Source organism: Henckelia pumila, chromosome 3 (assembly GCF_033568475.1).
Source record: "Henckelia pumila isolate YLH828 chromosome 3, ASM3356847v2, whole genome shotgun sequence".
NCBI classification, from domain to species: Eukaryota; Viridiplantae; Streptophyta; class Magnoliopsida; order Lamiales; family Gesneriaceae; genus Henckelia; species Henckelia pumila.
Window position 1 is genome coordinate 47,048,467 of NC_133122.1, and position 27,962 is coordinate 47,076,428.

The 27,962-nt window shown below is 34.6% G+C and overlaps 3 protein-coding genes across 3 annotated transcripts; all 3 read left to right on the forward strand.

The window, feature by feature from the left end:
* Window positions 1-3,272: 3,272 nt before the first annotated feature.
* Window positions 3,273-4,808, forward strand: LOC140888650 (uncharacterized). Its single transcript, XM_073296349.1, has 2 exons — window positions 3,273-3,852; window positions 4,762-4,808. The coding sequence occupies exons 1-2, from the start codon at window positions 3,273-3,275 to the stop codon at window positions 4,806-4,808; spliced, it is 627 nt and encodes a 208-aa protein (XP_073152450.1).
* Window positions 4,809-7,458: 2,650 nt separating this feature from the next.
* LOC140890856 (lysine-specific demethylase JMJ27-like) lies at window positions 7,459-11,679 on the forward strand. Its single transcript, XM_073298982.1, has 2 exons — window positions 7,459-7,597; window positions 7,774-11,679. Exon 2 carries the CDS (start codon window positions 7,801-7,803, stop codon window positions 11,470-11,472), a length of 3,672 nt encoding a protein of 1,223 aa, XP_073155083.1. The 5' UTR covers window positions 7,459-7,597; window positions 7,774-7,800; the 3' UTR covers window positions 11,473-11,679.
* An 8,708-nt stretch (window positions 11,680-20,387) lies between these two features.
* Window positions 20,388-26,272, forward strand: LOC140887194 (homeobox-leucine zipper protein ANTHOCYANINLESS 2-like). Its single transcript, XM_073294283.1, has 9 exons — window positions 20,388-21,162; window positions 21,259-21,482; window positions 21,585-21,702; window positions 21,803-22,492; window positions 22,596-22,697; window positions 22,785-22,997; window positions 24,253-24,427; window positions 24,565-24,932; window positions 25,548-26,272. The coding sequence occupies exons 1-9, from the start codon at window positions 20,959-20,961 to the stop codon at window positions 25,935-25,937; spliced, it is 2,484 nt and encodes an 827-aa protein (XP_073150384.1). The 5' UTR covers window positions 20,388-20,958; the 3' UTR covers window positions 25,938-26,272.
* The last annotated feature ends 1,690 nt before the right edge of the window (window positions 26,273-27,962 follow it).

The window sequence follows — 27,962 nt, forward strand, 5'->3', positions numbered from 1 at the left end:
TTCGCATGCATAATTAGAAAATTTATTTATTTAAAATTTTAGATTATGGGTTAAATTATTATGTGAATTATTTGTGCATGATTTAAATTATTTAACCCATAATTAGTGATTTTTATGAATTATTGGTATTTGAATTATTTTATCGCGTAAACGGGACCGTGGACGGACGAGATGACAACTTTCTATCCAATTTAGCCCAAAAATACTATTTTGAATTTTATTACCTCAAAAATGTTAGTATTTAATTTTATATAATTTTAGGAGTCCGTTTTTATTCAAATTTAGCCAAAATAGTGACTTTTAATTATTTTTAAAATTCCCTTAATTATATATTTCGGGATTTTAATTTTAGTTATCAGATTTTACTTCTTAATGAGAGTTTTTTAAGTTATATATTTTATATTTAAAAACCCTTATTAATATTTTTATTATCCTAAAACCTACTTTTAATTAAATTAAAAACCTAAACCTATTCTACCCAAACCTCTCACCCGATCACTCTCACACAGCCGCCACCCCCTCTCCTTCATTTCTTCTTCGACCGATCAGCAGCCTCCAAGAAGACTCCATAGCCCCGGTTCTTGAGGTTTTCAAGTTAAATCGTCGTCCCGGAATCGTCATCTACATTTGTTTCTCTTCAACCGACGGTGCAAGACATGTTTTTATTCCTCTTTTTCGCACCATATCAGTGAATATTATGTGTGTGTCGTGTATGCGTCGAATTGTTCTTGAGTTTTTCCGAAATCTAATTGGTTTTGTTCTTGGTGCTCGATCGTGTGTGTTCTTCATTCATGCTCACGTTTTCTTCCTCCATGGCGTGCCTAGCTGCTGGTCAGGGCTACCTAGGATGTGTGAGGGTGGTCTAGACTCGAGTGGCTCGAGTGGTTCGAGCCAATCGAGCCCAGAAAAGCTACAAGAGGAGATCGGGTCTAGGGGGCGCAGATTAGGATTTGATGGAAGTGGGTGCTGGGCTCGGTGCATGGGCTGCATGGGGTCAGGGCTAGGGTCAGGTTTGGACCGCCCAGACATGGGCTACGTCTGGGCGGCAGGGCTCCGGCCAGGGGCGGCCGGAGCAGGGCGGCAGCAGCCCTAGAAGGGCTGGTGCTCGCGGCCGAGAGGAAGCAAGGGAGGGGGTCACGGGTTGGGCTGGGTTCGTGGTCTGGTCCGGGTCGGGTCAGTAGGATAGTGGGTCGGGTTAAGTTGGTCCGAGTCCGGATTAGGTGGGCCGGACTCGAGTTTTTTTAATTTTAAAGTATTTTATGATTTAATTGATTTTTGGGCCAATTAATTGGTAATAAAATGATTTGGGTTCCATTTAATTATTTGGGTTAAATTTAATTATTATTGGGCTTAATTAAATTAATTAAGTGAGTCCACTAATTTTTATGGGCCTTGGGGGGCCCATGGAAGTTATTGGGCCATTCTTTGGGCTTTAGGGCCCATTGGGCCAGAATAAGTCTTTATTGGGCCAGAATAAGTTGTTATTGGGCCAGGAGTGTTTTAATGGGCTTTAATTAATTAATTGGGCTTAGTAATGTATTGTTGGGCTTAAGTATGTTAATGGGTCAGTCTCAGTGTTAATGGGCCAGATTTAAGTAAATGGGCTTGAGTGTTAGGGCCAGCAGTTCAGTACAATCCATGAGAAATTGCATGTGTCCTAAATATATATTTAATTATTTTATGCATGAAGTTATTTTAGTATTTATATGTTAGTATAAAAATTAAATTAAATATATATGAAGGACACACATTTTAATTAAGTACATGCATTCATGAAATAATTTTTATGCATGATTTAATGTTTAAGGTTGAGCAAAAGAAAAATCATTTTTATGTTGGAAGTTGAAGTAGTGTGACAATTTGAGGGGGATTCGTCCCCATATGTGAACTATTGAAGGGCAGTTTACTGCCAATTTAAGAGGTGATTCGTCACCGCCACGTACGTTGGTTTCCACACTGATCAGTATTTAATGTATGATTTAAGGTTACACTATGGATACAACCATGCGATGTTAGAAAATAATTTGCTCAACAATGTTTATGTATTATGTATGATTATGATATTTAAGTTAATTTAAGTTATGTTATGTCATGATATTATTTTAAGCATGCTCATTCATGTATATGGTATGTATTAGTATTAAAGTGATTTAAATTATTTTAAATCCTTGTTATGTTAGCATGTTGGGCTTCTAGGCTCACTACACTGGTATTGTGCAGGTGAGTACGTAGAGGACATAGTACCCACCGGAGGCGAGGACATATGAGTGGGCATGCAGTGATCCCCCGCGGCCGTCGTCTGAGTCTTCATGATTATGTTTTTATGGAATATTAAACATGTCGTTCTTTTTATTCATTTTCAGTGGTTGGTACTAGTATATATATTTTTATTGAAATATTTTCAGTGCATGCAAACTTTTATTCAATTGTTTAGAATATCATTTTTATTTAATGCATGACTCAGACATTTACTCTATTAAATGTTGCATTTTATTTGAGCTATTTTTAAATCTGTTTATTTTTGTGCATATATGTATGGGCATGTATGTACATCTATTTTAATTAGTATTTAAAAAAAAAATTCCGCATTTATTATTAGTAGTAGTTGTTTCAATTGGTATCAGAGACGCGTTCTTGGTGGGGTCATCACTGCTATGCGAGCTCAGAAATCCACGCTACCGGTCTGTAAGTTTTAATTGCTTTTAGTATGATCTAGTAGTATCATGTTTAAGACTTAAGCATTTATGTTAGCAGAAAATTTTTAATTACTTAGTTATGCATGGCGATTTACGTAAAGAAATATGTGGTGGTGCAGAATGCCTCCCAGACCGATGAACAGACGTGGGGAATCTACACCTCCACCTCCACCTCCGCAGAACCCACTTGCAGCATTGGAGCAGGCCAATGCTACTTTGATGGCAGGAGTTACTGCTCTGTTAGAGCACCAGGCTTCACGTCCCAAAATGTCCCATGAGGAGGACGTAGCTGAGCGGTTCCAGAAGAAGGGGCCGAAGGAGTTCCTTGGTACCACCGATCCATTGGTGGCTGAGGGGTGGATTCGTTCTTTGGAGTCCATCTTTGCATATATGGGGATCACAGATGCGGACAAGGTGAACTGTGCGACGTATATGTTGAGGGGAGACGCAGCTCTTTGGTGGGAGGGTGCTGTCAGGGGAGTACACCTCCCTACACTGTCTTGGGTGGAGTTCAGGCGTGTCTTCTACGCCAAGTATTTCACGGAGGATGTGAGGAGTCGCATGATCCGGGAGTTTATGAGTCTCCGACAGGGGGACAGGTCAGTGGTTGAGTACGTGAGCCAGTTCGAGAGGGGCTGTCATTTTGTGCCTCTGATTGCAGACAGTCCACCGGAGAAGATGAGGCAGTTTGTGGAGGGACTGAGAGCGGATATCAAGCACGACGTACGTATGATGGACGTCGCTACATATGAGGTGGCAGTTAGTAGAGCACTGAGGTCAGAGGAGGGTAGGAGAGAGATGCAGCGAGAGCAGCAGGGGAAGAGACAGATTCAGTCGGGGTATCAGCGACCATCTTCGCAGCCTCCTGCGAAGAAGCAGTTTACTCGGCCGGCTAAGGGCCCGAATCCGCAGCAGAGGCCGCAGCAGCAGAGGCCACAGCAGCAGAGGGGCGGGGCCCCTAATGCTATAGGTTTTCCTACTTGCCCGAAGTGTCAGAAGATGCATTCGGGACTTTGTCTGTTGGGAGCAAGAGTTTGTTACCACTGCAGGGAGCCAGGGCACCAGATAGCTAACTGCCCGAGGAAGAAGAACATGGCTGGTAGAGTGTTCGTCATGCAGGCAGAGGAGGCAGACCCAGACACCTCCTTGATCACCGGTATATCTTATCCTTAGTATTTTACAATTTTTTTCCTTTGGTTAAGAATCTAGTTTTCTTGCGAAATTGTTGTTATTTGGGTTATCTATCTGCATGTTAGAATAAGAAGCATGTTTTACTTGTGATTAGAATTAAGGGTTATTAGTGTCTCGTTGGGGGAAAGTTTAGTAGTGGCATGAAATTGTTGGGAATTTTCTGCGTGCAGGGAGAATTCTAGTTAGAGGTAACTCCACGTTTGCATTGCTAGATTCAGGGGCTACGCATTCGTTTATCTCCCTAGAGTTCATCAGACGGATAGGCATCACACCGGAGATTGCCAACAGTGGTTATGATGTCACTATGCCGTCAGGACAGATTATTACTACCTCTAGTGTCATTCGAGAGCTGGAGTTAGAGCTACAGGGACACTCCATTCGAATTAAATTTATATGAAGGACACACATTTTAATTAAGTACATGCATTCATGAAATAATTTTTATGCATGTTTTAATGTTTAAGGTTGAGCAAAAGAAAAATCATTTTTATGTGGAAGTTGAAGTAGTGTGACAATTTGAGGGGGATTCGTCCCCATATGTGAACTATTGAAGGGCAGTTTACTGCCAATTTAAGAGGTGATTCGTCACCGCCACGTACGTTGGTTTCCACGCTGATCAGTATTTAATGTATGATTTAAGGTTACACTATGGATACAACCATGCGATGTTAGAAAATAATTTGCTCAACAATGTTTATGTATTATGTATGATTATGATATTTAAGTTAATTTAAGTTATGTTATGTCATGATATTATTTTAAGCATGCTCATTCATGTATATGGTATGTATTAGTATTAAAGTATTTAAATTATTTAAAATCTTGTTATGTTAGCATGTTGGGCTTTTAGGCTCACTACACTGGTATTGTGCAGGTGAGTACGTAGAGGACATAGTACCCACCGGAGGCGAGGACATATGAGTGGGCATGCAGTGATCCTCCGCGGCTGTCGTCTGAGTCTTCATGATTATGTTTTTATGGAATATTAAACATGTCGTTTTTTTTATTCATTTTCAGTCGTTGGTACTAGTATATATATTTTTATTGAAATATTTTCAGTGCATGCAAACTTTTATTCAATTGTTTAGAACATCATTTTTATTTAATGCATGACTCAGACATTTACTCTATTAAATGTTGCATTTTATTTGAGCTATTTTTAAATCTGTTTATTTTTGTGCATATATGTATGGGCATGTATGTACATCTATTTTAATTAGTATTTTTTTAAAAAAAAAATTCCGCATTTATTATTAGTAGTTGTTGTTTCAATAAGTTTTTTGGTCCATTAATTTGTCCATATTTTGGTTTTGGTCCATTAACTTTTTCGATGTGGGTTTTGGTACACTAACTTTTCATTCTCAGTGATTTTTGATCCAACTGCATACGTGTCAACTTATGATTGGGCCAAAATGATGATGTGAACCAGTCAAAAGTTGACATGTATGCAATTGAACCAAAAATCAATGAAAATGAAAAGTTAGTGTACCAAAACCCACATCGAAATAGTTAATGGATCAAAACCCAAAATGAGTAAAGTTACTGGACCAAAAAATATATTTTCACTAAAGTTATTACAATTACAGTATTAATCGATCATCGATGTATTTTGTTCTGTTGTATCATGGTATGGTTTTCTCTGCTTCTCTTCATGCAGACTTCTCTTATATTGCTGTGCTGTATCAGAGTTTTGCTCGCTGCTTCAAAGTCTTTCTCGACTATATAAATTATTATAAGGTATGTAAGTAGGTAGGTAATTAAATTTTTATTCTGATTTTTGTAAAGCGAAATATATCCGACACGCACTTATGATTTATTTGTTTTCCTTTTCGTGTTTTTAGGAAATTATGAAGAAATTTGGAAGAAGAAAAAAAAAAGATTAAGAAAGAAGACGTAGAGTCCGTGCATGGCGCAGGCTAGGGCCTTCAATTTCTATCAAAGTTACAACAAGTTTCTTTTTATTTTATTTTATTTTTTATTTTATTTATATTTTGCTTTTACGTGGAAACCATAATTAACCTCTACAACTTATATTGATTCTACAAATTAAGTTCGATTTTTTTATTTATTTTAATCCTACATGGTCTATAACTCTAGATATTATAATATTGTTATATATTGAGTAGTATTTAATATGTCGACAACTTGTGTCAATCATTTATGAAAATATTCAAATATATATATATATATATATATATATATATATATATATATTAACACAAAATTTAAATAATGGTAATATTCAATCAAATTTTAACTTTTGAAGCAAAAATTGGATCATTATCATATAAATGTTCACAGCATAAGTAATGCTACAAGTACAACCAACTTAATTTGAGCAATAATTTACACCAAAAAAATTTAATATAAAAAATTTATTTAATTAAATATAATTACATATTAAATACAAAATATCACAATATAATTTTGATAAAAAAATATTGTTGTACGACATATTTTTGTAAATTTAGCATTATTTTTATCATGTACAGTTTCTATGAAAATTTTCACTAATACATGTAAAAAATATCTAACTGAAATTTAAAATAGTGACAAGATGAGATGAAAGTCAAATTTTGAAAATTGAAATTTGGCATATTATCATATTAATATTTATTAAAATTTTTATATGGACACAAGAACTTAATTGAAATTAAAAAGTCACGATAAAATTTGAGTAAATTTCAAATTTTGATCCAGAAATTGGTTCATTATCATATATCATTGATGAAAATATTCACATTTATATATTAACACAAAAAAAATAAAATTAAAATGTGAAGTTAACATTCGATCGAATTTCAAATTTTGTTGATATAATGAGTTTTTCTCGCTTGCCTTCATCTAGCTTCAAACTTTGGGAGAAATTCATTCTCGAAAGTTGGTACATTATCATATATAGCGTTAATAAAAATTTGCGCAGAAATATATTTAATTTAAACTAAGATGTAGTGATTCCAAATTTAAAAATTTGAACCAAAAATTGAAATATTATAATATATAACATTTATGATTTTTTTGGAATATATTATTAATAAAAAAGATGAATTTCAATGCATTATGTGTACAATTAAATTTAAATTAAAAGTTGAAAGTAAATTTCCGAAAAATAATAAGATATGATATGATGTTGATGCATTGAGATATAATAGATGATATAAGGCTTTGTTTCCATTAGAATATCAATAATTTAAACAAAAAAAAATTAATTTAAGTTAAAAAATAGTGATAACGATGAAATTTCAAATTTGGTACATAATCATATATAAAATTTGTGAAAATTTTAGAATTACGTTTTTCTCTAAAAAAAAGTAAATGTATCATAAATTTTCCAAAACGTTTGAAATTTCGATTGTAAAAAAAAATTATTAAAAGAACTTGAACATTTCAATATTTAAAACAACATTCATTTTCCTCAAAATTTTTTTTAAAAAAAACGACAACATTTTTATTTTAAAATATCTTTATAAATAGTATATTATAAATAAAAAAATTAACTATGCTGGATTTCTTCAAATAATTATAATTACAAAAAAAATCTCTGTCATAGTGTCTACTGTCTCGTTTGAACCTGAATAAGAGAAGTGTGCAAACTGCAAAAGGAGGGATTGTGTGCGGTGAAATGCGGCAGTGGTACCGACAGTTCGTAGGCGGTGATCGAGGTTTTTTTTTTTACTCCGGCGGCACCGACCCACTCTCCGATTATCATTGTATGTATAGTTTCTGCTAAAACCTTTTTTTTTTTTGGGTTATTTTATGGTAAACGAATAATCATCATACAGCGGCAGAGTCGCCACTTAATTTGATGATCAGGAACTCAATCATATTTGCTAATCTTGGTTTGAGTGATTTTTTTTTTTAATTTGTTTCGCGTTAAAACTTTCAGGCATAGTTCTTTAAAAAAACAGAAATAATGACCCAGATCATTGTGGTGTTTCGGTACGACGGGAAATGGAAGAACAACGAGCATGGAGAACCGGAATGGTGCTCGGGATTGAATGGTGGCTTTGGAGCCATAAATTTTGGTGATGGTGAAGCAACTATTTCGAGGTTGACAGATGAAGTTTATCAAAAATGTGGTTTGGAGCGAAGTGAGATTGAATTAAAATTCAGTTATTCAACCCTTATTTGTGATCGTATTGTTGGCCCGATATATTTAAGCGTAGAAAAATGTTTGTTGACGTATCTATTACTTGGTGATACACATTATAGGCCTTTGCTTTATGTTGAAACAGAGAAGAAAGTTCAAATTATATGTGACAATGATATTGATAATGGACTTTATTCGCATGTTTATAATGATAGTGGTGGCGGAAAGGAGAAAGAACTGTGTTTAATGGAGGAGAAAATGGCTGAAGTGGAAGAAAATATGGAGACTTTGCAAAAGGAGTTGGAAGATGGGAGGGAAAAAAATGGTGAAAAGGAGGAAGCAGAACTTGAGAGAGATGGAATGAAGATTGATAACCTAGGGGACAAGGGAGAAGAGGGAAAGAAAAGGGGTAGGAGGGGGAAAGAAGAGGAAAATGGAGATTTGAGTGGAAAAGTGAAGTGGAAAGCAAATGTGGCTAGTTATATGAAGGATGGTGTTTTTAGCTTGAGACAACCAAGGAGGAGGTCTTGCCTCCCGGTAAAGGAGAAAATCGAGAAAGTTTTGATGCTGATGGGATGGAAGTGGAGAATACTGAGGGGAAGGAAGCATAAGAAAAGGAAGAGGGTTCGTGTGGGAAAGAAGGATGTGAAAAGTGGGCAGGGTGATAGGGAGATGGTGGAAGTGGATAAAACTAAGGAGAAGCCAAAAAGGGGGCAGAAGAGAAAGAAGAAAAATTGGGAGATTGATGATGAGACTGTGGTAGAAGAACAAATTGAGAAAGAGGGTAGCCAGACTAGAGGTTTTCGGGGAAGAAAGCCAATGAAAAATGGAGAAGAGCAGAGAGGAGGAGACAAAAATGTTGGAGGGGAAAAAGGTCATGCACAAAAACACAAGGCTAAGATTGATGAAAATGGGAATAAAGTAGAGTCTAACATGTGCCACCAGTGCCAAAGGAATAATAAAGGGAAGGTTGTGCGATGTATAAGATGTAGGACAAAGAGATATTGCATCCCTTGCATTACTCGATGGTATCCTCAGATGTCGGAAGAGAATTTTGCCGAAGCTTGCCCTGTTTGTCGTAACAACTGCAATTGCAAGAGTTGCTTGCGATTGGATGGGCAACTTAGGAGATTGAACTATATGGAATTGGAATTCAGTGGTGCAGAGAAGATGCAGTACTCTAAATACATTTTGCGAATGCTTCTGCCCTTCTTGAAACAACTACATGCAGAACAAGAGTGTGAGAAGGAAATGGAGGCCAAGATACAAGGTTTACAAGCCTCAGAAATTGAACTTGGGAAATCGCGCAGTGAGTTGAATGAGAAAATTTACTGTGACAACTGTAAGACATCTATTGTTGATTTTCATCGAAGCTGCCCACGGTGCTCGTACAATCTGTGCCTCACTTGTTGCAGGGAGCTTCGGGATGGATTTCAACAAGGAGGTGATAAGGAAGTGGTCATGCCTTATCATACTCTTCAGAAAGTTGGATGCATGCATGGTAATATTTCCATGAATGAGAAGACATCTTGTTGCAAAACTAATACCAGGGATGCCGTTGATTTAAATGGTGCTACCTCAGCAAGCAATAAGACTTGTGGTAAAGTGGTTGATACTGTCACCAGGGATCTAAGCGTGCTCAAACATATACGGAAATCTACGGAAACAAGTGCCATCCCATGCCCACCCCAGGAGATTGGCGGCTGCAGTGAAGGGATTCTTGAATTGAAAGGCATGTTCCCATGTAATTGGGTCTCCAAATTGTTGCTGGAAGTGGAAGAAATAGCCCAGACCCAAGATCTTGAGAATGTGCCGCAAATTTTTGAGCAGGAGTGTTCTTGTTTAAACAGTGTTGGTGAAAATTCTAACAGGAACACATCCCGCAAAGCTGCATCTCGGAAAAATTCACAGGATAATTTTTTATACAATCCAACCGCCAAAGACCTTCAGCGTACTGATTTGATGCATTTTCAACGGCATTGGTCTACAGGTCAACCGGTAATTGTTAATGATGTGCTTGAAACAACGTTTGGTCTGAGCTGGGAGCCCATGGTAATGTGGCGTGCTTTCCGTCAGATAACACATGCCAAGCATGAAAAACTACTTGATGTGTCTGCTATAAATTGCTGGGACTGGTATGAGTTCGACATAAATATGCACAGGTTTTTCAAAGGGTATTCAGAAGGACGAATTGATTCTAGTGGTTGGCCCGAGATTCTTAAGTTGAAAGACTGGCCTCCATCAAACTTGTTTGAAGAGCGGCTACCTCGCCATGGTGTCGAGTTTCTCAGCTGCTTGCCTTTCAAGGAATACACGCATCCTCGCAGTGGGTACTTAAACCTTGCTGTTAAACTTCCTTCCAGATGTCTGAAGCCAGATATGGGGCCAAAGACATGTATTGCTTACGGATTTGCTCCAGAGTTGGGACGGGGGGATTCTGTCACCAAACTGCATTGTGATATGTTTGACACTGTGAATGTACTGACCCATTCTCAGTCAGTCTTCTTTGCACCTATCAAGCTTCAGAGAATAAAAGAATTGCAGAAGAAGTTTGCTGCCCAGGATGAAAGAGAACTGTATGGAGATAGTCGGAGATTAAACACAATATACGAAAATCAGCAACCCAGTGATATTGGATCATCCAGGTTGAACGAAAAGGCTTCTTCCCAGGTCTTGGAGAATTCTCATTTGAGGATTAGAGATAACGAAATAGAAATTTCTAATCTTGCAAAGGGAAACACAAAATTGGAAAAACCAGATGAGAAGGTCCGTGATGAAAAAGGCAGTTATGCAGGGGACCCAATATGCCTTAATGTAGCCAAGAATGATGCTGATGCCTCAGATAGGCAAGATAATGTCACTGAGGCTTGCTCTGCCAATGAAGCTGTTGTAAAATCTCGTAATGCAGAGGAAATGATGAAAAATAACAGTTCTGAATGTATTGAAAATTGTCATAAAGAAGAATGTAAAAGAAATGATGGTGATGGTACTTCTCATTCAGGAGATGTGTTTGAGTGTCTTGCAGACGACGAGGGTGGTGTTCTCTGGGATATTTTTAGGAGGCAAGATGTACCGAAACTGGAGGAATATGTGAAGAGGCACTACAAGGAGTTCAGACACTTGTATTGCAAGCCATTGCAACAGGTTGTCCATCCTATTCATGATCAAACCGTTTACTTGACTAATGAGCACAAAAGTAGACTCAAGGAGGAATATGGAATCGAACCATGGACATTTGTTCAGAAATCAGGTGATGCAGTTCTCATACCTGCTGGCTGTCCATATCAAGTCAGGAATCTAAAGTCATGCATAAATGTTTCCCTTGGCTTTGTCTCACCAGAAAACATCCAAGAGTGTGTAAGATTGACCGAGGAACTCCGCATTCTTCCCCAAAAACACTCGGCCAAGGAAGACAATCTGGAGGTGAAGAAAATGGCTCTTCATGCAGTTAGACAAGCTGTACGGCATTTGAATGGGAGTTTGCATGTGCCGTAGTTTCCGCGTGGGATTTAGTTTTGATTAAAAGCTATTCACATTATGCATCTAACCATGTCATTGAAATTTTATTTTGATTTTTGAACTAGTGATGGCAATACCTGTTTGGTAGAGTCTGCTGCAGATTGTTTATATATATGCTATATATTAGTTGTAACTGACAAGAATTGGAAGATGGCAAGTTACACTATATTTCTTGGCTAGAAACTATGCATGAATCACAAAGTTGCAAATACTATTCAAATTTTTTTGTAGGTGTGAAATTAATAGATCACATGAGCACGGCAACAATTCAACTTATCGTGGCCTTCTGTCAAACCATGATGCTTGCATGCGGTGTAACTGTGTATGGTTGTGGCGTTTTTTCATTCTGCTGCATGATTACATTGAGACTCTATAGTCTATATAGGAACAACATCCTTCAGTCCCTGATGATCTGACCATGATCCGAAAAGGGTTCGCTAAATGCGTAACAGGCTAGGAGAAAGAGCTCAAGGCTCTGAATTCTGATTACCAGCATCAAACTCAGGCTACCATCCCAATGTTAGTACTTACATTCATTTCTAGATGGCTCTTTTTCTTGCACGCCGGATTCCACGACTCCCACAAGTTCTAGCATTATTTGTTTTGGAGTGTTCCTGTATTGAATTTGATCAGGAAGGGCCTCGTGGGAGGCACACATTTTCATTAATTTAAGGTTGTGACACAGCAAAACTTAAATGAGTTGGATTGATAAAAAAAAAATATATATATATATATATATATATATATATCAGCAAAAAATATATATATATATTTAAGTTGTTGAGATTCGATGGTTTTGAACTCGTCTTATATTGGGAGGCGCATCGATTTAAGTTTTGTTGTGTCATTCAAATGCATTTTTCTTTGAATATAAATTTGAAACTGTAAAGCATATTAAGGATCCGTTTTAATTTGGTAGATTTTTGTTTTAAAAAAATGTTTTTTAAGCTATAATTTTTTGCTTTTGAAAAAGCTTTAATTTTGGCTTAAAAAATTATTTTTTTTAAACACTTATTTTATCATCCAAACACTTTATTAATTATAAAAAAACACAAACGGGCCCTAAGTTGTACTCTTGGCCCGAAACTCTACGATTCTAGCGTAAACTGAATATTAATTCCCAAGGATAAGACAAGTGCATATGCTATAACATTGACTGGTTTGTGACTAAAGCAGTGGAATTATTTGGGACTCAATTAAATGTTAATGTGCCTCTCTTATTGCCTTACATGTGAGATCGTTAGCACCAAATTTATAGTCCCTCATTTTCATTGCCTATCGCGTCAATTAACTGTAAATGAGCCCATGTGACGTGACTTTGAATTTTGAACCATGACTAATACACTTTTTTTTTGGGAAGAAAAAAAATTGGGTCGAGGATGAACTTGTTATAATTGGAATTCGAACACGATATTTTATTCTCAAACTGATAATTGAAATCTCAGTATCAGATGATATATATTTCATCGACACGATTACTCCACTTTTACAACAGTCTCAAGCAATTTATTTTTTATATGTTAAGAAAATATTTGTAATCTTTTAAAAAAATGTGATTATAAATTTTTTTTCCTTAATAAATTTGTTAAAAAAAATCGTAATCGTTTTTCAGAACTTAGAAGCTGTAAATATTACTAAAAGTGTCGTTCAAATTATACATTATTTAAATGATAAATGTGCAGGTAAATATGTTTTTCAACTAAAAATCATTAAAAATGTATGAAAACATAAATTACTACGTTATATCAATTTAGTAAAAAGTTACATTATATTTCCTACAAATTACATTTTACATAGTTGCATTATTGCCATTTAGATAATAATCAAAATATAATAAACACAAATATTTAAAAAAAAACAAACAAACAAACAAATAAACTATGCAATCACGTATTTGTCAGCGGCATTACGTTCACGAAGATACTAGTATATAATTAAGTTTGGGATTGATATAATAGGTCGATTTGGCCAAGATTACTTTGCATGTATGCTCACTTTTAGAAATCATTTTGTTAAATTAAACATCTTCACGGTCCAACGCATATAGATATATCTATATTATCTCACAAATTAATTTAAAAATTTATTGGAAAAAAACATTTCACAAAATATATGTACTTTACCTTTGTTTAATTTAATTAGTGTCATAACAATATATAAAAAAATTTTGGAAATAAGAAATGTATTTAATTTATATTTATATAGGTAGATTGATAAAAGAATAAGCACATAATTAACTGAGACGAATGAAAAACGAACAAGTTGCTTTTATATATGGGATGTGGATTGAATATTATATAAGTTTAAACGGCGATTTTGTACACGAAATTTATGGTTGTTTATGATGAGTTGCGGTGAATTTAAACAAGGGCATGCAAAATTAGATCCAAAGGATTTGTGAATTAACATGGTTTCCCAAACTTGAATGAGATTTAGTGCCTGCCTTGTTTGCCTTTATAAATTAAAATTCCAAGTTTTAAGTAGCACTTAAGAAGCTATTTATGTTGGTTTAATTTTGACCTCTAATAAGTATTCGAAATATGGTAAAGAACATAATCTGATTCCATTTCTACAAAAGAAAAAAAAGTATCAGAGTCATTTATTTATCAAATATTACTCGTTATTGATTTTTTCTTACTTTTTTCATGATTTATAAATTTTCAGATTTACAAAAGTATAGTTTTTTGCAAATATGCCCTAAAATATTCAATAAATTATGCACAAAATTATTATAATTTTTTTCAAAATTAGTTTCAGATTTCTTTTTTGTTTTTTTGTTTTTTTTTTTAAAGAGACCTACCTAAATAATGAATGCATAAAACTCTATTCAGTTCATAAAACATGCATTGCAGAATTTTATTCCCATATTTCAAGACAAAGTACTTACAAAGTTTAATTTGTGCGGAAACAATTGAATATGGTTGCTCATTTACTTGCTCGGACGACCAATTCTCATGCTATTCCTTGTGTTTTTTTTATGATGCTCCTACCTTTATTATTGATACACTAGTTTTTTATTGTAACAACTCTATTGTTCGTTGAATGAATTTTGTGCTTTTGGGGTATAATAATAATAATAATAATAATAATAATAATAATAATAATAGCACGTAACGTTAATATTAAGATTCTTATTATTAATTATTTTAGGAAAATAGCACGTTGTCACGGATTTAGCCCTTCTAAGATCACGTGCGATCTTTGCTCCTTGATTTCGCCCCTTGCGAGTACTAGCAAAGCAGTCATTGTTGCGCAAGTGTGTGCAAGTGTTTGAGCAAGAACACAAGAGAGCTTGAAGAATGTTTGTGTATTGCTTTCAAACTTGGTGAGTTACAAATTATGGGTCCACGCTTTTATAATGGTGGCTTACTACAATGAATGATCAAGATCGTTTTGATCCGACGGTAGAAATTAACTCTCCAAAAGCTTCTACCATCTACACAAGTCTAGAGTCTTCCTTCTACAAGATTTTATACAAGTCATATATATATAAGTGTATTTTAGATAGTTCTACATAAGTCTATATCATGAAAAATGTTGAGACTTCTAAAATATGTACAACCTCTACCATGCATCATGCTTTAGATTCTTCTGAAATGCTCATGAAGGTGTCAGTTGTCACAACGTGCTACACATGTGATATCAGGTTGTTGGTAAGTTAGATCCTACCTATACAGGCACTGTCTTAACATACATCTAACGGTCATCATTTATCAATAAATGTGGAATCAATTATTTTTTAGTGGACCCCGTATGTATTGATTAACGAGGACTCTTAGATCTATCATGGATAGTACCTGCAAAGGTAGGTTAAAATGAACTCTTACTATTTTGGCCTAATTCCCTAAGCATGTCGCTATCCTCAACCCCTAGTGGATAATTTAGCATGTGATATAGAACCTAAAAAATTTTCGTAATTAATATCACATTTCTAAAAAAATATAATTGCATAGCCTTCCATGCATAATTACTTTTGACCAATGACTTAGAGAGTGTTTGCAATAGATTGTGATTTTGTAGAAGTGATTAATTTATAGATTATAAAAAAGTTAAGAAAAATCAAAAGTTGGTAGTGTTTGGAAACAAATGTGAAAATCTAAAAATCAAAGTTGGGTAGTGTTTGATAAATAAGTGATTAGAGTGATTTTAGCAATGACCTTCTTATTAGAATCACTTTTGAAGAATCATAATCACCACATGACTAGCTTTTGAATTTCAATTAAGTTAAGCATAAGCTAACACATAATCTAGGTTTAAAAAATACACAAAAATGATTTTTTTAAGTCAAAAGCTAACAATCACTTTTTTTTAGTAATTGCAAACACTCCCTTAGTTGACACCATAATTGATTTTTCATAATTAAGTTCACATACCAATGCTTAAATTAGTTCTGTGATTGAACTTATAATTGTAAATAGGCCGATTAGCATATTAAAAATATTCATTTCCCAGGAAAGAAAGGCATCGACCGTCTATTTGTGATTTCATTTGCTAATTAAGATTTGAGTATGGTTCTAAAATATTTAGGAAATACAAAACAAGAAATCAAAAGGTTGTAATATACTAATACAAATTTATTTTCGCCGACCCCAAAATATATGATTTAAAATATATAATTTGATTCGGGACAGAAAATCACCAAGTTTAGGGAGTGTTTGCAATAGATTGTGCTTTTGTAGAAGTGATTAATTTATAGATTATAAAAAAGTTAAGAAAAATCAAAAGTTGGTAGTGTTTGGAAACGAGTTATTTGCACCAAACACCCCTGTGAAATATTGAAAATGCACACTTTTCCCCTGTGAAATTTTAATAGGCATTTCAACCCTAACCTTTTAAAAAATTAGCACACTCGCCCCCTTCAGATGAGTGATTATTGCACACGCGTCCCTCATGCGACTGGGCAAAAATTTTGATATTTTTTTTGCACTAAATACCCCTGTAAAATATTAAAAATGCATATTTGACCCCTGTGAAAATAATTTTTAAATTTATTCAACTATAATACACAATTTTTATTAAAATTTAATTATAAAATATTTATCAAACACTTTTCGTTTTATTAATTTTATTTTGAATTTTAAATTTATTATGATTATATAATTATTTTCTAAAAAATATTATTATTTTATCTTGTTATCATTATTTTATTAAACTTTATTCTTGTTTCCAACTTCTCAATTAAAAATGCATTCATAAACGAGATTTAAATACCTAAAAATACCAAAATATTAAATCAAAATGATAATTTCATGCATATTACTTTTCAATTTAGTATTATGTATTTTTGAACCAAAATCTAAATTTTTTAAAATGAATTGCAGAATTTGCATTAAATAATAATACACAATATTTATTAAGATCTAATTATAAATATTTTTCAAACATTTTTAATTTTATTTATTTTTATTTTTATTTTTTAATTTAAATTTTTAATTTTTAATTAATTTATTTCTAAAAAATTATTATTTTATCTCGTTATCATTATTTTATCAAATTACTCCGTGTTTTCAACTTTTTCATTAAACATGATTCATAAATAAGGATTTAAATATATAAAAATACCAAAATATTGAACAAAATGATAATTTCATGAATGTTACTTTTTCTATTTAGAATTATATAAGCATGTTATTTTTTATTATATTTATTACAGATTGTGCAATGCATATTCTCGAAAAATTTAAATTTTGGTTCAATAATATATAGTCCTAAATCGAAAAAGTAATATGTTTGAACTTATCGGTTTAGTTCAATATTTTGGCACTTGAAATTATTTAAATACTTGTTTATAAATGCATGTTTAATGAAAAAGTTGAAAACAAGAAAAAAATTTAATAAAATAATGATAACAAGATAAAACAATAATATTTTTTAAAAAATAATTATATAATCATAATAAATTTGAAAATAAAAATAAAATTAATAAAACAAAAAGTGTTTGCTAAATATTTTATAATTAGATTTTAATAAAAATTGTGTATTATGGGTTGAATATATTTAAAATTTATTTTTACAGGGGTCAAATATGAATTTTTAATATTTCACAGGGGTATTTGGTGCAAAAAAAATATCAAAATCTTTGCCCAGTCGCATGAGGGGCGCGTGCGCAACAATCACTCATCTGAAGGGGCGAGTGTGCTAATTTTTTAAAAGGTTAGGGTTAAAGATGCCTGTTAAAATTTCACAAGGGAGAAGTGTGCATTTTTAATATTTCACAAGGGTGTTTGGTGCAAATAACTCGTTTGGAAATAAATGTGAAAATCTAAAAATCAAAGTTTGGTAGTGTTTGATAAATAAGTGATTAAAGTGATTTTAACAATGACCTTCTTATTAGAATCACTTTTGGATAATCATAATCACCACATGACTAGCTTTTGGATTTCAATTAAGTTAAGCATAAGCTAACACATAATCTAGGTTTAAGAAACACACAAAAATGATTTTTTTAATCCAAAAGCTAACAATCACTTTTTTTAGTGATTGCAAACACTCTATAGATAACCTATGGTTTTATATTCATTTTGTTGTCTACATTTAGTAATCTCAATTAATCAATGTTAATTTAATGACCTAATTAATGTAGGCATTAATTTAAATCATTGATTTAATTTCTAAATTATTATTTCAGCACCGATAGCTTGATCCCTGGTCTACTAATCTCGAAGGCTCAATATTTATTGCATTAGTTATTAATTAATTAAAAATTTTATCGTTACATGAAAATTAAAAAGGTTATACCTTCAAAAAAAAAATTAAAAAGGTATTATTTAATAATTATCGATATATATAAATAATATTTAAAAATTAAGCCCACGGGTTGGGATTTTGGGCTAAAGTGAACCTAGTTCGGCCCATGTACCGTCAAGCCGTCAATTGTTTAAGTTCATTATTAATATTCTACTTTTATAATTTCAAGAATTAAGACTATATAATCTTGATCACTGTTTATTTTTTTTAAAAAAAATACATGTCGAAAAATTATATTTATATCATAAATATTACAAATAAGCGAAATGTTTAGCATATAATTAAAATCATTTTGGAGTGTGGTTTGACTTGACCGTGTATGAGATGATAAAGGACTAGTGGGGCAAACGAGACGAGTTACTCGTGAGTAGCTCGAGAATAGCTCGATCAAAATTCGACTCGAGCTCGAGTAGCTCGAACATACATTGAGCTCGAGCTTCAATGTATCTGATCGAGCTACTCGATCATATATATATATATAATATAAATATATAAATATAATATATATAATATTATATTTATTTATTCATATATTATTAATATATATATACATATTCGAGCTCGAACTCGAATAGTTTGATACTCGGCTCGGCTCGGCTTGACTCGACTCGACTCGATTGCATCACTGTGAAGTACACATGACCTATAGATTATAAATCAGTATACGTGAAAAACAACATAATTATAACTATGGTCTTCTGCCAAACTTGAATCGAATCTTTCACAGTATAATTATAACTATAGTTTTATGTGGAACTTGAATCAAATCGAAAGTCATCAGATGAACGAAAAAATATAATCATCTATTGTCCCATCTTTTGCGACGAACAAGGATGTCTCGAAAAAAAAAAAAAAAAAAGGTTCAATAGGACCATCTCCTATGGGTTCACACCTGTCCGAAGGAGTTAATTTGATCCTTTGGTGTGTAAACAGTGTGTGGGCCAAAATAATAAAGTTGTAATTGTTTGCAAATGGCAAAAGGGAGAGGGAAGAAAATCCAGGAGATCTGAACACATAACAGTCAGTTTTCTATTTCTCTTACATCCCTTTCTCAAAAGACAAATATAGTTTTCACATTTCTATTATTTCCACTCAGGAATTTTAAATGGGAAGACAAGTTTTTTTTTTTAAAAAAACAAAATAATAAATGTTCATTTTTATCACTAAGAATGGGATTCCTAATTATATAATTATAAACTTATGAATGAGACGATAATTAGATTTTGTGATAGGATAGCGAGAAATGAACTCGCGAGAATCGAATCTGACACCAAAAGATATCAATTCCTCGACTTTAGGCATTTGGGCTAAAACCTCATCCGCTTACTTACTAACTTGCTTATTTTGATCTTGATTTGTGAAATATATCAACATCGGGTCATGTTACTGCACTATTCAGAATTAATTCAAGAATTGACTATTTGGAAAGGAAAAGTTGCACATAAAAGTGTTTGTTTTTTTAATTTATGCGCAAGTGCAAATTTTTTTTTAAATAATAAAAAAACATTAAAATACTAAAAGAAATTTATCACGGCATGTTAACATTAATGTCATAAAGTTATATTTGATTTCCTATATGACTTTTTATAATTGGAATGTTAGAACTCTTTAATCTCTTTAATTCAAACACACAATCAAATCTTCAACAGGCTAATTAGCGTCTACTTCAAGTGGTAATTAATGTCATCTAGTTCGTTGATTGAATGGAAAATTGAAAGTCAAATATATCTTAAAATTATTGTAGTATCTTATTTTTTTGTGGCTCGATTATTTAATATTGACAAATGACAATGTTGGAATAAGAAGTTAAACTAAAGAAATGCATTCCGATGATAGGAAATAAATAAATAAATACATAAAAGTGAATAACATATATATTTTTACCTTGGATTATTTTATAATTCGACACAAACTATAGATAGTAAGCAATATGTGAAGTCGCATCAAACAGAAAAACAAGTCCCTGTGTCTTAGATTTTATTTTTACCATTGTTACAGCACCAATATTTCAAAAGGAAAGCAACCTTTGGAGTGTGTGTGTTTGTGTGTGAAATAGTCAACCAATCCTTTCCAGTATCATGTTTTTTTGGCGATATATATATGTGGACATCGATGAGTCCACATAGTATTGCGGGTGTTATCTTCGCTCCCTTTCTTCTTTCACTTGTTCCCCTACTCCTCTCTCTCTCTCTCTCTCTTTCTGCAAAAAATTCGGACTCTTCCGAGAAAAATAAACCCTTTATCTTTTTCCTTCTCTTACTTTTGTAGGACATGAAAAAGCTAGCTTTTTGAAAGTCAATCATGCAGATATCGAGATACCAGATAGCAAGAAAAGTCTTTTCAGCTAGGGTTTTTACTTGAGAAGCATTTCTTGAGTTTAATGTCTGTAGGAATGGAAAGAGGGATGGAAACATAAGGTCTTTCTTTTGGTTGCCTTTATTTTTTTCTCCCTTTTCTTGTATTGTATAAACATTAGCCTTTTGGAGAGGAAGCTGGAGACATTTGGATTCAGGCCTCGTGTCTCCTCTACCTCTCTCTCTTTTCCATCTTTTTCTTCTTCCATTTTATGTAAGTTTGGAGTATCTTTCTGTGCAAAGCGATTCATTTACGGGTAAAGTAAAATATGCATGGAGTGATTCTGTTGATGCAAATGTCATACCAAGTGTAAAGTTGAGATCTTTGAGGTTTTCCAGTTTAAACAGTGGACGATATTTCATGAATTTTGGGGATTTTCTTGATAGCAGTGGCGGCGGAGGTGTAAGAATTGTTTCTGATATACAGTATAACAGTAGTACACCTACTTCAAGAAGCAAGATTAACAGCAGCATGCCCACTGGTGCAATTGCGCAGCCCCTCCTTGTGTCTCAGTCACTGGCGGCCAAATCCATGTTCAACTCACCGGGCCTCTCTCTCGCCCTCGTAACGCCGATATTCTCTCTTTCTATATATCTTTTCTTTGTATGTATGTGTGCGTGGGATGATTTCGTTGATGGGTTTTCATTTACATTTGAGCAGCAAACGAGTATGGAGGGTCAAGGTCATGAGGTGGGGAGAATTGGGGAGAATTTTGAGTCTACCATCGTAGGTGGAAGGAGGAGCAGAGACGAAGAACATGAGAGCAGATCTGGGAGTGATAATCTTGATGGTGTCTCTGGAGATGATCTTGATGCTGCCGACAAGCCGCCGAGGAAGAAAAGATACCACCGACACACTCCCCAGCAAATTCAAGAACTTGAAACGTCTGCTTTTTTTCCGAGAAACATATCCACTTTTTCCCCCCGATTTCTATCTTTTTTCTGGTTGTTTTTTTGACGAATTTTGTTGCTTTTTTTTTTCCCCAGCCTTTTCAAGGAGTGTCCACATCCTGATGAAAAGCAAAGATTGGAGCTTAGCAGAAGACTTTGCTTGGAGACTAGACAGGTCAAGTTTTGGTTTCAGAATCGAAGAACTCAGATGAAGGTACTAGAAAAGCCGAGAATTTCGAACTTTTGCCTCTATTTTCTTGATTTCTTTATTTTTGTTGGTGTTTTTTATGGGAAAAATATTGCCTTTGCCCCAGACGCAACTCGAACGCCACGAGAATTCCTTGCTCAGGCAAGATAATGACAAGCTCCGAGCAGAAAACATGTCGATGAGGGAGATGATGAGGAACCCCATTTGCACCAACTGTGGCGGCCCGGCCATTATCGGGGAAATATCCCTTGAAGAGCAACATCTAAGAATCGAGAATGCTCGATTGAAAGACGAATTAGATCGAGTTTGCACGCTCGCAGGAAAGTTTTTAGGCCGCCCCATTTCATCTCTAGCTGCATCCATGGGCCTTCCAATGCCTAATTCAAACTTAGAACTCGGAGTAGGAAACAATGACTTCGAAGGCCTAAATGCCCTCCCTCCACCTCTTCCTTCAGGCCCTCCTCATTTCGGATCCGGGATTTCGCCCCCTCTGCCTATTGAACCGCCTACTAAACCATTGAGCATAAACCCAATTGACAGATCATTGGAGAGATCTGTGTTCTTGGAGCTTGCTTTGTCTGCCATGGATGAGTTGGTGAAAATGGCCCAAACCGACGAGCCACTTTGGATCAAAAGCTTGGAAGGTGGGAGAGAAGTTCTGAATCATGAAGAGTATTTCAGAACATTTACCCCTTGTATTGGTATGAAACCAAATGGCTTTGTTACCGAAGCATCGAGGGAGACCGGCATGGTGATCATTAATGGTTTGGCCCTCGTTGAGACGCTGATGGATTCGGTATATTGCTCATCTCTATAAATAATTAAAACCACATTGTTTAATTTTAATTTGAGTTCCCTTCATTCTTGATTTGTATGTTGTTTATATTTTGTGATCATAGAACAAATGGACAGAGATGTTTCCTTGTATAATTCCAAGAACTTCAACTACTGATGTTATGTCTAGTGGCATGGGAGGAACACGAAATGGTGCACTTCAGCTGGTACTGCCAATTATTATCCAAGCTTATAATATGTCTTAATTTTCATAGGATGAAGCATTGATTTCTTATCCGATTTGTTACCATTAGATGCATGCTGAGCTCCAAGTTCTATCGCCATTAGTCCCTGTTCGGGACGTAAACTTTCTCCGGTTCTGCAAGCAGCACGCCGAGGGTGTTTGGGCAGTTGTCGATGTATCCATCGACACAATCCGAGAAACTTCCGGTGGCCCGACGTTTTCGAGTTGCCGTAGGCTGCCTTCCGGCTGTGTGGTGCAAGATATGCCCAATGGCTACTCTAAGGTGATAATATTTTGTTTCCGAAATATGGATTTTTCTTGTTTGATTGCTAGCTACTTATTGCATACTCTCACTTGTTTTCTTTACATTTATGGACTCGATCCCCTCGTGTTTGGTACCCTTGTTGTTTTTAATAAGTTTGTTGCGGCAACTGTGCACCGTTGGAGCTTAGTTGGGTTGGGAGCATTTATTCACTCACATTGCTTAGATCAAAATAACTCATAGATGGAGAAGTCACTTCAAATTTAAAATAGGCGATGATTGAACTTACGAAACTATCTCGAACAAGACATCTTTTCATCTGTGTACGTGTGATAATTTTGTGAATCCCAAAAGCAAGAAAATGTTATTCTTCCTCCTTGCAATAAATAAATAATTTTGGTCCGAATCCCATTTGGCTTATGATATCAAACTCAAGTGAATCGTGGAAAAGATGCTTAACTCGTGCCTCAATTTTTAAATCAAGTTACACTTTTATGAGATCGGACGAGTATTAGTTTACTAATACCGTACAGGGGTTATTTAATCGAGGCTAATCACCCCTTCAAATATGAATGAATAGAACCATCCATCGCTCCTTTTTTTGCTCCTTGGGACACATTAATTTCGTATGATTTAGAGGCAATAAATAATATTCAAACATCGGTATATTAAAACTAAATATTTGATGGTTTCTATTCTGTCCCTTTCTGATACAATGGCCAATATTAAATTTGTGCAACTGTGATGTCTGTTTCCAGCCTTATGATGTGTTTGTTTTTCTACCAATTAAAGACCTTATAGTCAAACCCCACGACTCGCTACAAATCTGTTTGTTTACACTACATCACACCTCGTGCCTACAAATCTTGCATAATTTTGTGCTGGCCCTATATTTTATTTACTATATATCCATTTTTTTCATTTGTTTTTTTTATGTTAGGCTGGTTTTTTTTAGTATATTTGGATATTACCATTTTTGGGTTTTTTAATTTTTGTTTTCGAGGAATTTTTTTTTAAAAAAAATTTATAGATAAAGTAGCTAGTTTATTTATTTATTTTGAAAATAACTAGCTAGTTTATTAGGAAGTGAAAAAATTGCCAACTAATTGAGTGCAGTTGGATCCAATTGAATGCAAGGGAGCTTAAATAATAATAACTCTTTTTTATGGTCATAACGGAATGAAAATTATGTGTAAGAGATTGTTGTTCTAAAACTATGTAGACCAATAACATGTGGCTGAACATTTGTGTTTTTTTCTCATCATTCTGTTTGTAGGTCACATGGGTGGAACATGCTGAATATGACGAGAGTGTAATTCACCAGCTCTATCGGCCTCTGGTCGGTGCCGGAATGGGCTTTGGTGCGCAACGGTGGGTCGCCACCCTCCAACGGCAGTGCGAGTGCCTCGCCATACTCATGTCGTCCTCTGTGCCCGCCCGCGATCATACGGGTGAAGTTCATATCTTTTGACAGATACAATCTGGTTCATTTTCACATGCCCTCGTGCATATGATCATAGTTACTCTAATCCAAAGTTGAGGTTATGAGATGGCGCCACTGATCGACCATTTCTTTGTTCATGTGCAGCAATAACTGCTGGCGGGCGGAAGAGCATGTTGAAGCTGGCACAACGAATGACCAACAACTTCTGTGCCGGCGTGTGCGCCTCGACTGTTCACAAGTGGAACAAGCTCAATTCCGGCAACGTGGACGAGGACGTGAGGGTCATGACTCGGAAGAGCGTCGACGACCCTGGAGAGCCACCTGGTATTGTGGTGAGTGCCGCCACGTCCGTGTGGTTGCCGGTGTCGCCTCAAAGGCTATTTGACTTCCTACGCGACGAGCGTCTGAGGAGCGAGTGGGACATACTCTCCAACGGCGGCCCGATGCAAGAAATGGCTCACATTGCCAAGGGTCAAGATCATGGCAACTGTGTTTCCCTCCTCCGTGCAAGTGTAAGACCACCCCCAATCTTATTTCACCATATATGTTTTGTGCCGAAGCTTCATTTTCATTGGAAAAGTGCATTTAATTACTTGAAATTGACTTTCTTTTTCACATAGAAAATAGGGATCGTTACTTTTATTTTGTTATGTTGAACTTTCTATAAGTTTTGGGTCCAATCGCCTTTTTTTTTGTGAACTTTACATTTTTCGCCTTTTTAGTGAGACTAGAAATGGGAAGTACGCATCATATAAACGTTATTATTATTATTATTATTATTATTATTTTTAAAGCTTCATGCATGTATTGATGTACATAATCTTTTGATGATTCGGTTATACCAGTAAATATATTTTTATAATCATAATCATATATATAAACTATGTGGTATATGATGATTACATGGGACAAAAGAATTTGAATTATTCATCGAACTTTATATCCAATGATGTGTCTTTACATCGACCTTAATTTTATTATATTTTAATAGTGTGAATAATAAAAAGTCAAAATATATGTCAACTGTCAGCTTTCTGGGTCAGCCCAACTGGGCCTGGGGTCAGTGTTGGGATTGTGAATATGTACAAAAGTTTTGAGGACTTTTTTGTCATTTCTTCTTCTCACAGGCCATGAACTCCAACCAGAGCAGCATGCTGATCCTCCAGGAGACATGCATAGACGCGGCGGGGTCGCTTGTTGTGTACGCGCCAGTTGACATTCCCGCCATGCACGTGGTGATGAACGGTGGCGATTCCGCCTACGTGGCGCTGCTCCCCTCTGGATTTGTCATCGTACCCGATGGGCCGGGCTCTCGCGGGCCGATTGGCAACGGGCCCATCGGAGGCGTTGGGAGGGCGGCACATAGAGTGAGTGGTTCCTTGTTGACCGTTGCCTTTCAGATTTTGGTGAACAGCCTTCCGACGGCGAAACTCACCGTCGAATCGGTGGAGACGGTTAACAACTTGATAACGTGCACGGTGCAAAAGATCAAGGCGGCCCTCCAGTGCGAAAGCTGACGTTATGGCGACAAACTATGTTAACATCGTGTTGGAGTGGGCATGACATATATGTTGGATAGGTCGATTAGGTCTGGTGTTTGGAAGACATAGCTATAATTCATGGGGTGAGTCAAGAACGAACCTCGACTGAGACAATCCTTGCATTGTGATGGGAGCGAAGCGGCCTCGGTTCATGGCCGGTGGTGGCACTGGTGGTGGTGCCAGTTCTTAGCACCGTGCAAGGGTGGTGGTTCGGGTATTGACTCGGGAGAACCCCTTATCTTTGAGTTAACTCGAATAATATTTGATTTGATTGGCGTTTTTATTATATATATACATACTTTGGTTCTTGATTTGGTTGGCCGCCGTATTTCTCTTTTTGTATTCCATTTTATATATTATGATACGAATAAATGTTGATTTCATAATAATATATATGCATTTGGCTTGCATATATTGTCAGATTGTTTTTTGCACTTCGATGAGTTGAGCTTGTTCAAACTCCAGGTTACTGGTTACACTAAGTTAAATTTGAGTTAATATTATCATAAAATATATGTTATAGAATGTCACTGCATTGAATGAATAATGTATAGGTCTGTCTCCGTCTTCCATATATTAAAATTTTTACTTTCTCGCTCATTATTTATGCTTAATTTCATTTTTCATAATTTCAAAATATATAATTTATTTTTCATATTTAATGCTATCTTTCTACGCTTTCATCAGTTTACTTTTTATATATTAAATTAATATCATTAACTATTTATATAAAATTATTTTATTTTATAAAAATATTAATTAAATAAAGTTAAAATGAGAAACGGAGGTATATGTTTTCACACGTTAATTTTTTTTTTTTTTTTTAAAAAGGGAAAACTAAGCTTCTCTGACTAATAAGGAGATACTAAATTATATATATTTAAAATGAATGAAAAAAATGTGATCCTTGTATTTTAGGAAAGTGTGACTAATATGGAGAAACATATTTGGGAAAAAAATTTATATAACTTTTAGCTCGTCTGACACAAACCGTATATTAAAATAAAACCCTCGATTTGAAATTTAATTGTGATATTATTCTCCCGACCTAAAAAAATACTCATATTTATTTAATTATTATTCTTATGAGGATGATTAAATTAATATATATGGAAGAAGCTGGGGGTTTGTGGGTGGTGGGGGGCCAGAGAAGTGCAATGAATGATGGGGGATGCATGCAAATGTTTGTGTTGGGTATAAATCTGCCACTGCATTAATTGCATGCCTGCCTTTCTTTCCTTTCCGAGCATTGCCTCATTCTATGTATTCGCCAAAAATCAACCTCAAAATTATATATTGTCATCCTCCTATATATAAATTAAAATACAAGCCTTTTTATTATTTATTTAAAAGGATTCTATTTTTATATAAATATAATCTAATTTGCAGGTATATTATCAAAACATGATTAATTAGTTAACTTCATAATACCTACAAAATAATATTTTAAATAAGATAATATTAAAACAATGATAAGATACGTTGATAGCTCAACAAAATTGTCGGAAAGTATTTAAATTTACTCTTTTTTTTTAACTCGGACTTATAAATAACAAAATTCACAATAACCGTATGAGATTCAAGTGGTGCATCTATTCATCGAAAAAGGATAAATTAAATACTACATGTAAAAAGCACTGTCCCAAAAAACATCTAAATATATATTTGATTCACTATTTTTTAAGCAGTGCTTATACATATAGGGTGAAATTTTCCCCGTAAGACCTACCATATTTGTAATATTTCAGTTGAATTAAACGACGTTCAAATTCAAATCCTTCCGAGTTCTTTGTTCCATTTATATATTCCCCTTATCTTAGTATGTGTTAATTAACACAAAAAAGTTCTCTACACAAACCATGTTTGTAGAAGGTTATCTTGGAAAAGTAAAATTTTAAAATAATAATTTTTTTTAAAAAAAATATTGTCACTCCTACTTTTTAAAAAACAACTTATTTTGACCGCTTATAAATTGTTTGATCAAATTATTGTCAAACAAAT